This window comes from Nothoprocta perdicaria, unplaced genomic scaffold (assembly GCF_003342845.1).
Source record: "Nothoprocta perdicaria isolate Ctin4 unplaced genomic scaffold, notPer1 scaffold_282, whole genome shotgun sequence".
Lineage (NCBI taxonomy): Eukaryota > Metazoa > Chordata > Aves > Tinamiformes > Tinamidae > Nothoprocta > Nothoprocta perdicaria.
The window spans coordinates 333,905-347,090 of NW_020455513.1; the positions used below are offsets into that span (position 1 = coordinate 333,905).

General features: G+C 40.4%; 1 protein-coding gene across 1 annotated transcript in view; it reads left to right on the forward strand.

Moving 5' to 3' along the window:
* Window positions 1-13,186, forward strand: part of KIF26B (kinesin family member 26B) — a 275,000-nt gene that overhangs the window by 105,646 nt on the left and 156,168 nt on the right. Inside the window, exon 4 of the mRNA XM_026041343.1 lies at window positions 5,832-5,998. Coding sequence (XP_025897128.1) covers window positions 5,832-5,998 — 167 coding nt within the window. The remainder of the gene's footprint in view (window positions 1-5,831; window positions 5,999-13,186) is intronic.

Consider the following 13,186-nt stretch of genomic DNA (forward strand, 5'->3'; position numbering starts at 1 on the left):
TTTTTTTTTCTGGTGTATGATTTCATCGTTTTTGTGAAATGCTGTGGGAATGGAAACATCAAAATTAAGCTGCTAAGCTTGTGTCGTTAAGAGATTTATGATGAATTTATGTTGTTCTTGGTGTGCTACACTTTTAGGGGAGGCATACTTTAAAGCTCCCCTTCCTAAAACATTATCTTTGAGAAGGAAGCCTTAGAGAAGATCCCTTTTTGAAGGACGGAGGTGGGTCATGTAGTTAAAAGAAGCCAGACAGTTATTCCTTCAGCATTTATTGGGCAGCTCTGATTGAAGAATACTCTACCTAAGAAGTCATGCACCAGTCTGTGTTTATGAAAGAGATTTCTACTATTGGTGTTTTCTTGCTAGGGAACTTGTCTCCCAACACAGGGATCTCTGACCACTGAGGATTGCTGCAGGAAGAATTCTGCACAGAGTGCCACCTAAGGTTTAGTTTCMGATGTAGATGGGTTTCATCTATTGCTGCGTGTCTACTTCATTTGTCAGTCAGGGAAGCTAACTAAATTTTGGGAGTGTTCCTGAATTTCCTCCATTTCCTCCAGAGTAAAGGATGTTTCACATCTACCCAAAATGGTAACTTCCATTCCTACAGCACTTCCAGTTGGAATGTTTAGCCAAGAGCTTTAGAAGCATTAATGAACTTGGCAGTAAAATGTCCTTATGCAGATACCCACCTCATGCTGCAGATGGCAAGTCCTATGCACAGAGTTGCTCTGAASTGCTGCAGTAACAGAATTTAGGCTGGCTGGTAATTGTGCAGGGCCATCTTTTCTCCTGTGAAGTAGGGATTTTAACTCACGACTTATCTCCAGCTCTTGGTATAYACTGTCAGAGAGCAGTGAAAGAGGAGGTTAATGGATGCCTAGTTTTTATGAGACAGGAGRAAAAATGAGGCCTTGGGAGGGACATCTGTCTCGCTCCATGTGCACTTAAAAGGTTTTTATTGAGGCATGAAAGGTTGCCTTGTTCCATGCTTTGTCTTCTCATTGCTTATCCAGGCAGTGATGTGCTGCCAACAATTCAATGCAGGAATTGCTCAAAATATACCCTATTAACCTATATTAAACCTCATGTATGTGGTATGTGGGCAATCACAGAAGAGAAGGGGAAGAAAATGGAATGGTCTGTTCTTTCCCTCTTAACATGCAGGAAGTCAGTAAATAGTCAGAGGGGCAGCCATGGTGAAGGGGCAGATTTATGTGAAGCCTACTTGCCACTCATTCCATAAAAATACTGAGTTTGTTCATGCTCAAAGCACATGTTTTTAACTAATTCTTTTGAACTGAGATGAGAAGGAGAGAAATTCTATAATTACTTTGGTAATATTTTTTCTTTAAAAGTGTGATGTATCCTTGGTGCATTCCAATGGGAAAAAAAAAATTACTTGTCTGTTTTTGTGACCTTCAATGAGAAATGTCAAGAGCAGAAAGGGATAATTTGATAGTGTGTCTGCAGAATRAAATAAATGGGATGGCAAGATACCTCTCCAGCAAGCTCTTCAGTTTGATACAATAATTTAGATGATTTCTACATGCCCCAACCTGCTAAGCAAATGAAAAAAATGCAGCAGGATGAATTCTACGTCAGTAGTCTCTAGATATTTCTGTATGAAGTACCTTTGACTTCTTTCTCCATGCTACCTCATGTGCATGCATTGATTTCTGTGAATAAATGAAGATTTATTAGTCAAATATTGTGGGCATTGTGGATGTCAAATGAGATACTTAGCCTGTGGATTGACCCAAAAGCACAAAATTGTGTAGTAAAAATATGTACAGGAAATAATTAAAAAAAAAAGTCTCCGAGCGAGGTCCAGAATTGGGCATTGCACCATCTTTGTTCTTTGTGTCCCTTCATCAAAGGGACAATTCCAGCATCAAGCATCAAGTTTTAGTTTCCTCTCTACTGTTATTATAAGGAAAATATAGTAGTGTGGTGACTTGAGGAACTCTTTCAAGCAAAACTTGGTGTGAGTTCTATTTCAGTTTATGATGAAGTTCTATCAGTGCTTCCTTTCATTTGTTCGGACCTGCATAAGGTCAAGTGGTGTTGTGCATTTCCCAGATTATGAACAACAGGTTGTTGAATTTTAGGGAAATACATCATCTTGTACTGCTTCGGGAGATATTTCTGTTTGAAATCCCACTTTCTCAAGTAAAGAATGCAAGTGCTAAAACTGGCCTTGAAAAACCTTCAAGTTTAAGAATAAAAAAGTTTCAAAGTGAGAAGATACTCGAGTATAGTGTTTGAAACTGAAAATTTGTTAAAAGCATGAAGGTGATGCTTGATCTATATGGCCAATTGGGATAGGAAGGGCAGCTAGAGAAAATAAGCAGACTTTATAACTTGGAGGWGAAACCATTCCTAGGTTAGGAGATCTTGGACTCTAGTTGACACTATTTCCTATTTGGTGTTAATTTATGTATGTCTTATACTAGGTAAAACAGATTGTTTTGGTTTTGGAGTCCTTGCAGAATGCTGCCAGCGAAGAAGTGTCCCTGCTGAGGCAGATAGTGAATGGGGGGAGCCTGGGGCACAGCAGCGTACGGGCGTATGGGAACTTGGTCCTGAGAGAGCTCTCTTGGAGAGGCCGGTTTCGCCCAGGAAGCGTGCCAGCATGGATCAGGARAGCAGGTGGTAGCTCCGGACCCTCAGGGCAAGAGGGAGCTGACCAGGTCCCCGCAAGCTGCGCTGCGAGTGCCAGGCTGTGGAGCTGGGGAGGGCTCTCTCACGTGCCTGTTTACACTAGAATGCCGTTTTCCACAGATAATCCATCAATATCAATGTCAACAGTAGCTTCCTGTTTTCTGCAACAAAGCAAGCTGTGTGAATTAACGGGAACCAGGGTAGGGAAGAGCTGCTGCCGTTCCAGCAGGATCCGGTGGTCAATACCGTGCCGATGTGGCACAGCTTGAAGTTGAGTGGCTCATTATCCTTGCAGCACTTGACCTGTTGTATAGGATATGCTATAGGAGAGCAGTACACAAGAGAAAAGCCTATATGTAGATAGAAACAAGCCCCTTCTACGTTTGTCCRTAGGATATAAATATTGTTGATCTCTTTTTCTCTCTGACATTTGGTTAGTGTGGTACCAAACCAATACAGAATTTTTAAATAATTTGATTATTTCCACTTTCTTATTCAGTTCCTCTGAGCTCTTAATATAAGAAAATGTCATCTAAGTGCAAACTATTCAACATCTTCCTCTCCATTAATAAAATAACATTTCACATGCTGACTAATATCTGTTTCCGTTTGAGTGTGTAGGTAAAGGGGAATGGTCTATTTTCATATTTTTTCACAAGAATCCCRTGTTTCTGTGGTGAGTAAGTATATGATTAGTTTGGAGTGAGTGCTTGTATTTAAGAACTTATTCAAAAATCTTATGAAGTGTCTAATCAGTTTTTGAGGAAGCTTGAGGGTAATACCTTTCGAKAAATGCCCTCCATCAGTTTGAGGCTCTTTGTTTCTAGTGCTTGATCCAGGCTTGGTCATACTCACAGCACTTGTGGGTAGGAGTGTGGCTCACCTGAAAGTCTTCATTATTACGAAACCAAGTAGTGACTTCTTTAAACCTGTGGTATTATAGATACTTTTTGCATATCCCAGACACCAAGGCAAACAAATCCTTTTGTTTGGAGGAGTTGGTTAATATTCTTCTTTCCTGCCCTTGTAGCTTCAAAAGACCTGCTGAGGCTAATGGAAATGTGCTGGTGTGATAATTCTCATTTTGAACAGTGAACCTTTACTTGGCATTAGGTGGCGAATTTATGCCTCAGAGAGGTTGTCTTGAGATAAACCAACTCATCAGCCCTTTAACTGCCATCAAGTTGCCTTGGAAATGAGGGTCACTGCTTGGTGGCAGGRTCAGTGCTGGCAACTGGCTGTTGAGGTCAGGGATGGACCATCAAATATATGAAGGAGGTGGACTTAGGTGAGCAAACAGGAGCGTGTCCTGCTCTGAAGAAAGAGCTTGGTAATTCTTTGCTTGCTCGGTACTTCCTGTCATGGCAGTTCATGAGATTGTTTTTAGGGATAATTTGAGGCAATAGGGCACAGTCTTGATCCAATTCATTCATTGCAAATAGAAATAGCTGGTTTATCAAAATGTATGAAGAGCTTGAGGAAAAGAGTGTTTATTGAATTCAAGTGTATTGGATATCCCAATTGGATATATGAAGGTGTAGGAGAATACAGAGGGGAAAAAAATGTCTGGTTGCTCCCATGGTGGAAATGTAGGGAGGTATCTTGGCAAGCAGACTAAAATAGAGAATTTTAAAGTATTACTAGAAGATTTCAGCCATAGCYTTTCGAGAGCACTCCTCTTCTAGTCATAAACTGGTAAACCAGAAAGGCTTAATAGTGACTAAGATGATCAGGATACTTTGAGCAGTTTTGCTCATTCTTTATAGAATACAGCAACTAGTAGAGCACTGCTGTTCTTGAGATAGGCAGATTGTTTTCAAAATGCCTCAAATAAGGATAAACTTTCCATATTGCACATTACATATTTCCATGAGCAACAGAAGTGGCCTAGTGGTGGTTTAACAATGATTATGGTCTAATCTTCTGCAGAATAGAGTAAACATCTCCACATCTTACCACTTCTTATTTCCAAAATGAAAAACATAGTTCCTTTACTTTGCAATTAATAACTGAAGCACATAATAGTAATAATTGAAATAAAGCAAGTCTACCCAGAAAAACAAAACTACAGCAGAGAGAAGTATTTCATTTAATAGGCTTCACAAAGGTATTCTATTACTGCTGTGACGATAAGCACAAGAATTGATATTGGATAGATGAGAGACTTGTTCTAGTGGGCTGTTTGCACCGAGAAGGAAGTTATGCACTGGAAGATTGCTAGCTGTGATTTGGGAGAGCTCTTTGCATCTATATGTAGCAATTTTGAGATATGCATATGTAAACAAAAGCTAATTTGTGGTTAAGATGAGGGAAAGAGGAAAGGGAAGTTAAGAACTGTTTGAGGTACAGTGGATGACGTGCCATGCCATGGTAAGTTAATGGAAAAAAMAGAATTTCAGAAAATAAGGTTCTGTGGACCTTATTCTCCAAATAAAGCTGACTTGGCTTTCCCTGAAGTCAGTAAGAATCTCTTTGTTAATTTAAGGAGCCCTGGATCCAGTTCTGTCTGAACTGTGTTTGTTCTTCCTGACAACTGAACGCTGGGATGTGGCTTCCTAATGTGGAAAAAAACGCTAAATGGGCTATCAGAAGAGTGAAATCATGGGATGTTTAAAACCTTGTAAGAAAGCCAATGAAAATGGACAGAAATAATCTTGATTTTTCTAGAGAAATGATAAATAGTCTGGGATCCCAGAGACAATTTGTTATCTTCTATGTTAGYTTTCCTGAAGGAAGGTCAACAAAAATACTTAATAGCCTACTGCTGTGGTATTTTACAAAAGCAAAGAAAAGCAYTGTTTTTTTCTGAGATAAAAATAATACCTTGCACACTTCCAAACCATCTGTTTTGTCAGCAAAGGTGAAACTGAGCAAAGATGATAGTCTATACTTCCCTTTCCATATAGAGGGAAAGATGCATAAATTATTGGTTATTTCCAGCRATGGGGTGAATTTATCCCATTAGCTGTAATGCAAACAAGGTTAGGTCTGAGACCAAACGGTGCGGATTGGCCCAACAGAGGCAATAATGTTGCTCACAGAGCTGCAAAGGTGTGGTGCCTGGAATGCACCTCACTCCATTTGCAGCCCAAAGGCACTTCTGGTTGAGGAGGGGTGAGCTAATGGGCCTTGTCTGGTGACTCTGTTCTCTCTTTTTCTGTCTTTAGATCTCTCAGCTTATGACAGAGACGAGCCGAGAGGGCCTCACGGAAGCAGCCTTGAACCGCTACAACRCAGATAAACCCTCCTTGTTCAGCGTCCCGGCTTCCCAGAGCACCTAYGTGGCCAGTGAAGTGTCCACTGGCACCTCGGTGGCAGCATCGTTTTTTGCCAGGTAAGAAAGATTCCTCGTATTTCCCTTCTCAGGAAACACAATTTCTTGCATAATAAGAAGATTTTGTAGCGTGATACACTACCATGCTCATGTTGTGGTTGATAGACATGGCTCTAGATGTAGGTCTACCAGAAGCTGGCTGAGCTAGTGTGACTACATTGCTTCATCCACCTGTGTGCCTTTATTTGTATGTTAGGGATGGTGCTTCCACCCCATGTTTAAAATAACTCTTGATATGGATTAAAATGTAATTCTAATTCCAGAATAATAACCGACTTGCASAGACTCTAGAGGTGGTTTCCTGAATGAGAAGGGCCTAAGTACTTTTTTGGGATAAGCAATTAATTGTACAGCTAGCAATCAACCGTGGAGCTAGCTGGAGGTCGACAGTTCTGTTTGGTGGCCAACCTTCTGGTTTTCTTAGTGAATGTTATTTCTGTGTAGGTAAATTGTTCTTATTTCTACCTCCAGATTGAAAAGTTAAGGTTGTTGACTTGATCAGAGAGTCCAACTTGGCCTCAGAACTCCCCTTTCTATTAAATATTGAGTCAATATTTCCACAAATCTGAGAAAGTCAAGTTTCATAAGAAAATCTTGCAGCTATCTATTAATTTGTTACCAAAAATCAAATGGGCATAGCAGCTAATAAATGCAAGGTCTACTGCCAACAAAGGAAAAGCTTTTCTGTGCRAAAATATGCTCTTTTCAGAACATAATCTTTTTGGCCTGCTTGAYATCTGATGTAACTAAAGAAGTTGAAATAATCCTTTTCTTTTAATACTTCCCAGTAATGAGGGAATTGACTTGGGAATATTTGTGGAAGTAATGAAATAACATGAGAAWAAGCTATTTTCACAGGACTTTCAATCCAACCTAGTAAGATATCTGAATTTCAAAACACTGAGCAAACTTTTGAGTGAACTCCTCAGGCATATCCAGATTAACCTTCCTACCCTTTACGGAGCCAGCTATTAGTAATTCCACATGATTTTGTTTCATTTTAAAGGCAAATGGAAAACATATTAGGTTGCTGAACTTGGAAAATAGTAAATCTCAAAGGAAGATTTTACTCTCCTGGTTATTCTTCTCCACCTTGAGGACTGTTGAGGTTCAACCGGTGTCATGCTGCATTTAAAAGGATTAAGAGCAGCATTTCAGAGGAGCCAGTGCACATTGTTTACCTCTGAAAGCTTTGTCATTTTTTTCCAGATAAAATGTAACACTATAATAGTAAATATCAATTATAACAGTGGTCTGGATTTGCTGCCCTTTTCTGTTTAAGTGCAGGCAATTTAAATTAAAATTGCTGAATGTACTCATATGGTAATATCTGACGGGAATGCAGATTGGGATTAGCACATATTTAGCATGACTTGCATAAATTGATTTATGAAGCTGGCTTAGCTCATTTGCTCTTCATTGTTTCACTGTTTTATGCTGAGAGAATTCATTTTCTCTTAATATACTTTGCTGGAATGCAGGAAACTAATTAAATTTATTCTAAATCCCTAGTGTAAATCACAGCGTTTTAAGCAGAACTCTCTTAGTTTCTAGSTGATGGTATGAATTCTTGGGTTTGAATTCTTCTATGTTTGTCCCAGCAGAGAGTTCCCATATGTTTGGACTGTTTATTTTTAAGCTGCACTTTGCAAGACAAAGTGACTGGTTTAGCTTGGAGAATTGCATAATTAGATAATATCACTTATGCAAATCAGTTTTGTTCTGGACTTCAAATTATCTCCTCTGATGATAGTTAAACCAGCAAATTAAAGTCGGTCATTCACTGCTTAACCTTCAACAAGGAATTTTGTAACTTGTTTTCAAAATGCACAGCACTCGTTTCTTTTTGTTTTGCATCTTATGCTTATTTGCATTTGTAAAGTTGGGTAGAAAATGGTGGAAAATACAAAGTAGAAGGTAGTCATGGTCTGACCTGTTAACATGGTGCTTTGTTACAGTATTGACTAGATATGGTAGGCATATGAATTCTGTTTTTTTTGTTTGTTTTCTGTTTATGTGTGGCTGTAGTGCYTGCCAGCTGGCTTGGTATTTTTGAACATGTCACTAAAGACATTTTTCATGAACAATAAATAAATTATCACCCAGGAAAATTTGCTAATCTGAAGCTGAGGTTAAAAGTGGAGTTGTTAAAAATATTATTTTTAAACTAGAATAATATCTCATTATATTTGACCCTAACTTTCCTAATAAGCAAAGCAAACCTCAGGTGAGGGGGTGGAAAAAACAGTTAAACTGAAATGCTGTAGTATAGAGGGAATGTCAAGACATCACAGGGACTTTTGGCTGTAATTACTTGAGGAAACAGCAGGCCTGGACTAGACTAAGACCTGGCAGCTGGTACTTTTTCTGCCCTTGGTTCTCAGCTAGTCCAGCATCCAACAGTGCTTCTCGCAGGCAGGCCTGTGGCTGGCGACGAGCTGTGGAGAAATGTCCGAACGTCTGAAGGCCGCAGGGAGGCCGCAGTGACTCTCCACCTCCTGAGAAGGCAGGAGACGAATCAGTCACCTCGATACGTAACTGTTGTGTTTCATGGTCTACGGAGGAGGGATTTCCAAGCTGGTTAAAAGGGCTGCAACTTCTGGGAATTGCCACTTGCTGGGATTTTGCTGCAGGAGAATTAAAGATCTGTCAGGATTCCCATGGGGGAGGCTGTGAATATTTTGAAGGAACGAACTGTGAGAACTGTCCAAAGCAGTGTGCTGGCAAGCCTGTGAATATTAGATTACACAGGTATGAATAATGAATTTTAAATAGTGATTCTGATATTCTGATACCTCAGAATACTTATTATGAGATTCCAACCTAAAGGTATTSTGTGATACAGAAACAGAATTCAATCAATTGCACTTTTAATGAGAAACAGCAAATCTGCCTTCCCGCTGGCAGCCCTCACTCATTTTAGCCTCAAGTACCCTCTACTCCATGCTAATTTAGCATCAGTCTTCTTCCTAGTATTGTGTTAGTGACAAAAATAACTTGTTTAGTGAAACTGAAGTAATACTAAGAGACATTTACACAAAAAGAATATTCCCAGAGCAGTTTAGGATTTGTACATGAGTTAACTTTGGCCTCTGTTTTGGATCTTTATCATAAGAGCATCAYCTGTTTAGGCCGTGGCAGGTGAAGACATACTCCTGCCTTATTTCCTACAAGCACAGCCTAGGAGTGTGTCACAAACAACCAAAGGAGAGGTGAACGGTATTGCAGATATTGCCAGAGACGTGGAAGAAAGGCCTTCTGACATTAGTTTGTGAGTAAAACATGTGTGTTGTGACCCAAGCTGTAGAGTATCTCCGTGATCCCTTGAAGTAGGAGAGCACAGAGCGGGGCTCAGAACTGGACCCAAGTCTTTCAGCTGTCATTCCGGTAACTCACTGGGACCCTGGTGCAGCCCCTTGCCTGTCCTGCCACAGCAAGCCTGCTGTGGAGGAAGGGGGGAAATTCCTCTGCTTCATGAGGAAGGGGAAACATAGATGCCTGTTTCTCTTCGCACCTGGAAAGAAGATCAAAAGTTTGAGAAGGAGCTATTTCAAACAGTAATGTTGAAAGTGGTCAGGAAATGTAGTGTATCCTGAACAAATGCCACCTCAATCTGAAATCCTGTGCTGTATAGTCATATTTGTATTATTTGAGCCTGATGGGAATATAGATAATCTTGAAAGCAGGCCGAAAAATGTTCTGGGGATCATTTTCCATGTCTTTATGCAGTTTAAACACCAAGCAGGACCACACAATACTTCTGTTGTAGGTGAAATAAAGTATGTTTTTCAGTTCAAATGTGAAGTGTCCAGATTTTTGAATAACGTGGTACTTTGAGAAGAAATAATAATATAAGCCCTTGGCTTCCTATATAATGCAGTTACTCAGCATGGAAGCTCTAGTGACAGTTGTACCTCTTCTTGGAAATGTCGTGGGTGACCCTGTTCATCCTGGTTGCCCACCTGTGTGTGGCTTGGCAGCTGGGGAGGAGAAGGTTGGGGCGGTGAGGGACCAGGCAGCTATATGAGCTTCCTGGGCATGCTTTTGAAATCTCTTTATTTAATTCTGGTGCATATTGCATGGAATACAAAACTTACAGGAGGATGGGATTTGTAGTCCCACTTGTTGAAGCCTCTGTCTTATTTTGGTGATCTAGCTCCTCAGAGACTCCAGAATTTGGAAGCTTAAGCCCATGCTTTTGGTACCTATACAATAAACKGGTGACTTGACATATGGCTTTTGATGTTTCATGTTTTTCCTTACACATGTATTATTTCTGTGATTTTTGTTGAAATTTGAAATAAGGAGTAGATCTGCACAATCAGCGCAATTGTGGGAAGCCAAATTTGGGATCCATCTCCATGGAGTAGGAACTTCTTTACTGTGAGGGTGACAGAGCAGTGGAACAGGCTGCCCAGGGAGGTTGTGGAGTCTCCTACTCTGGAGGTCTTCAAACCCGCCTGGATGCCGCCGTGTGCCCCGTGCTCTGGGTGTCCCTGCTGGAGCAGGGGATTGGACTAGATGAGCTCCAGAGATCCCTTCCAACCTCAACCACTCTGTGATTCTGTGAAGTGCTGACTTCAGCATCCCTGAGAAGAAAATTATTTTCTGAGACTTCCGTGAAAACACATTTTGGTTTCTTGCTGACCAAACTACGTAGAACCCAACAGAATTTTCTTTCATTAGCTRAACAAACTAAATTTAACGGTTAAATCGTGGTCAGTCTGCCACACATTTTAAAAAGCTACATGTTAACCAATCTGATCAGAGTTAGTGCTCTTTTTCCCTCATCTCTCCATCTTATGCAGTAAACTGCATAAGAAATACATAAATCAAAGGATGTTAAGATTAAAAATCCAGAAAGTGTCTTTCAGTAGGAATGCTGGCAGCAAGTTTTAAAACATCTGTAAATCATTTTCACAGATATTACTACCTTCAAAGTCTCTTTTTTGGGCTGAGCAGGGGAAATTTCGGTCACAATGATCTCAGTCAGCCTGAAAGACCAGGAATCGAATATTTAAATGTGGCACCTAAATTTGAGTGCGCAACTTCAGAGGCTGTTGCTGAGCTCCACTCTAAAACATAGGACATCCACATTCATAATCACAACTCCTCTGCACTCTCTGTTGTGAGGTAGCCCAAAAGAACAGGCTGTTTTTACTTAGAAAAGGACCTTCTGCTATTCATGTTATTCAGTGTTATAAAGAAAATATTGAACAAAAGAGAATCTTGGCTCTTCCCAGAGCCGAACATGACTAGTGCTTGGGGCAGCAGAATCCTCCCCTTTGCTCAGCTTCAGTGAAAACAAACTAAAAATGTCCCTGCAGAAAAGCCATGTGTTATGTGCCCCCGTAGCCAGGACTGTCCTAGTCAGGGCRAGGAACTGCTGTACAGGAACCAAAAGACCTGGGTTAAGTGCCACATCTGGATGAGGGAAGGCAAAGGTGTTGGTGTGATTTTGCAGGAAGTTCTATCTTGGATCCAAAGCTGTCTCCAGTGGCAGCCTTGTCAGAGGTAACATATGCTCCTCAGCGCTTTTGTTTGGATCCATTCATATCTTTTCATTAMAAAGAAGTTTAAGAAAAAGGTTCCTGACCCTTTCTGCAGGAAGTGCATAATGTCTGTTCCCAAAGCTGCGGTGGCCTGATCATCATACCTCGCACATCGTTGCTATTTAAACAAAACCTTAAGAAAATGTATGCAGTTTGAACTCTGGCTTGGAAATTATTCTGTAAATGTAGATAAATAATTCAAAACTTCATTCTAAGCAGATCCATGCTGTGATGGCTGCAGGTTAATTGATATTGTTTGCAGATTAAAGTACAGATAACAGACCTTGATTTTTAGACAGGCTTTTGGGAGAAGGTGTGTGGATCTGCAAGAGGACATGTGCTGAAAGTACCCCTAGATTATCACAGAGTGCTGTGCTTGCAGAGGCTTGCCATGTGCTTATCCTCAAAGTGCCTAACTGATGGAAAGGATGTAAAGCCACCTCGTGCTCCTTGTTTTGAAATAATCCATTTCAGATGTACAGAGAGTTTTACCTGAATTAAATCTAGTTTTCTGGACTAAGCATGTTTTAAAAATACTTATTTAGAAGTGACTCATAAACTGAAATAGAAGATAATGTGAGGACTGTGTTTTCTGAATGGCATTTATTCCACATCTGTTGTATTTTTATTGATAAAGTTATTACTGACTTGCATCATTATAGAAATAGTTACCATAATTWGGAGTTACTTGTGTAGATTTCACAGCCTTGAGAAATCTTGATAGAAACGTTCTAAGTAAAGMTGCAGATTCCTGTCTTTCTTTGGAGAGTTTTGGGTATTGGGTTGCTTCTCCGTAGTCCAACCCACAGTTTCATTTTTGGCCTGTCTGGGTTTATGAAACAAAGGATACACATACCATGGAAGGTCTCYTATTAAGAGATTTTTAAAATGAGTATTTTGTTTTCTAGGCTTAATTCATTATCTTCATTTCTTTTTTCTGTGTATACTGCCTGAAAGGCTTACCTTCCTGTTCTGATCCTGTACGAATTTGTGCTGTTTAGCTGCATTTTTTTCCAGCACRTATTCAAGTGCTTCGCATGTTTTCTTTCCGAAATCATGCAAAGGACTTTGTTTTGGAACTTTATTTCATGCCTTTTAATTGTATATAAGTCTGTGGACTTGCATCTAGAGGGTGTTTTTCCTGTTAATTTTAATATGAACAATTATATCCATTTTTTTTTAATTCACAGATTCACAGATTCACAGAATATTTAAGGTTGGAAGGGACTTCTACAGGTCATCTAGTCCAATCTTCCTGCTCAAGCAGGCACACCTACAGCATGTGGCACAGGGCGGCATCCAGGCGGGTTTTGAAGACCTCCAGAGTAGGAGACTCCACAACCTCCCTGGGCAGCCTGTTCCACTGCTCTGTCACCCTAACAGTAAAGAAGTTGCTCCTCACCTGGAGACGGAACTTCCTGTGCTTCAGCTTGTGGCCATTTCCCCTCGTCCTGTCGCTGGCCACCAGTGAGAACAGCTTGTCCCCTTCCTCCCTGCATTCTCCCTTCCTGAACTTATACGTATTGATCATATCCCCTCTGAGCCGTCTCTTCTCCAGAGAAAACAGGCCCAGCTCACTCAGCCTCTCTTCATACGAGAGATGTTCCATTCCCTTAATCATCYTGGTTGCCCTTCT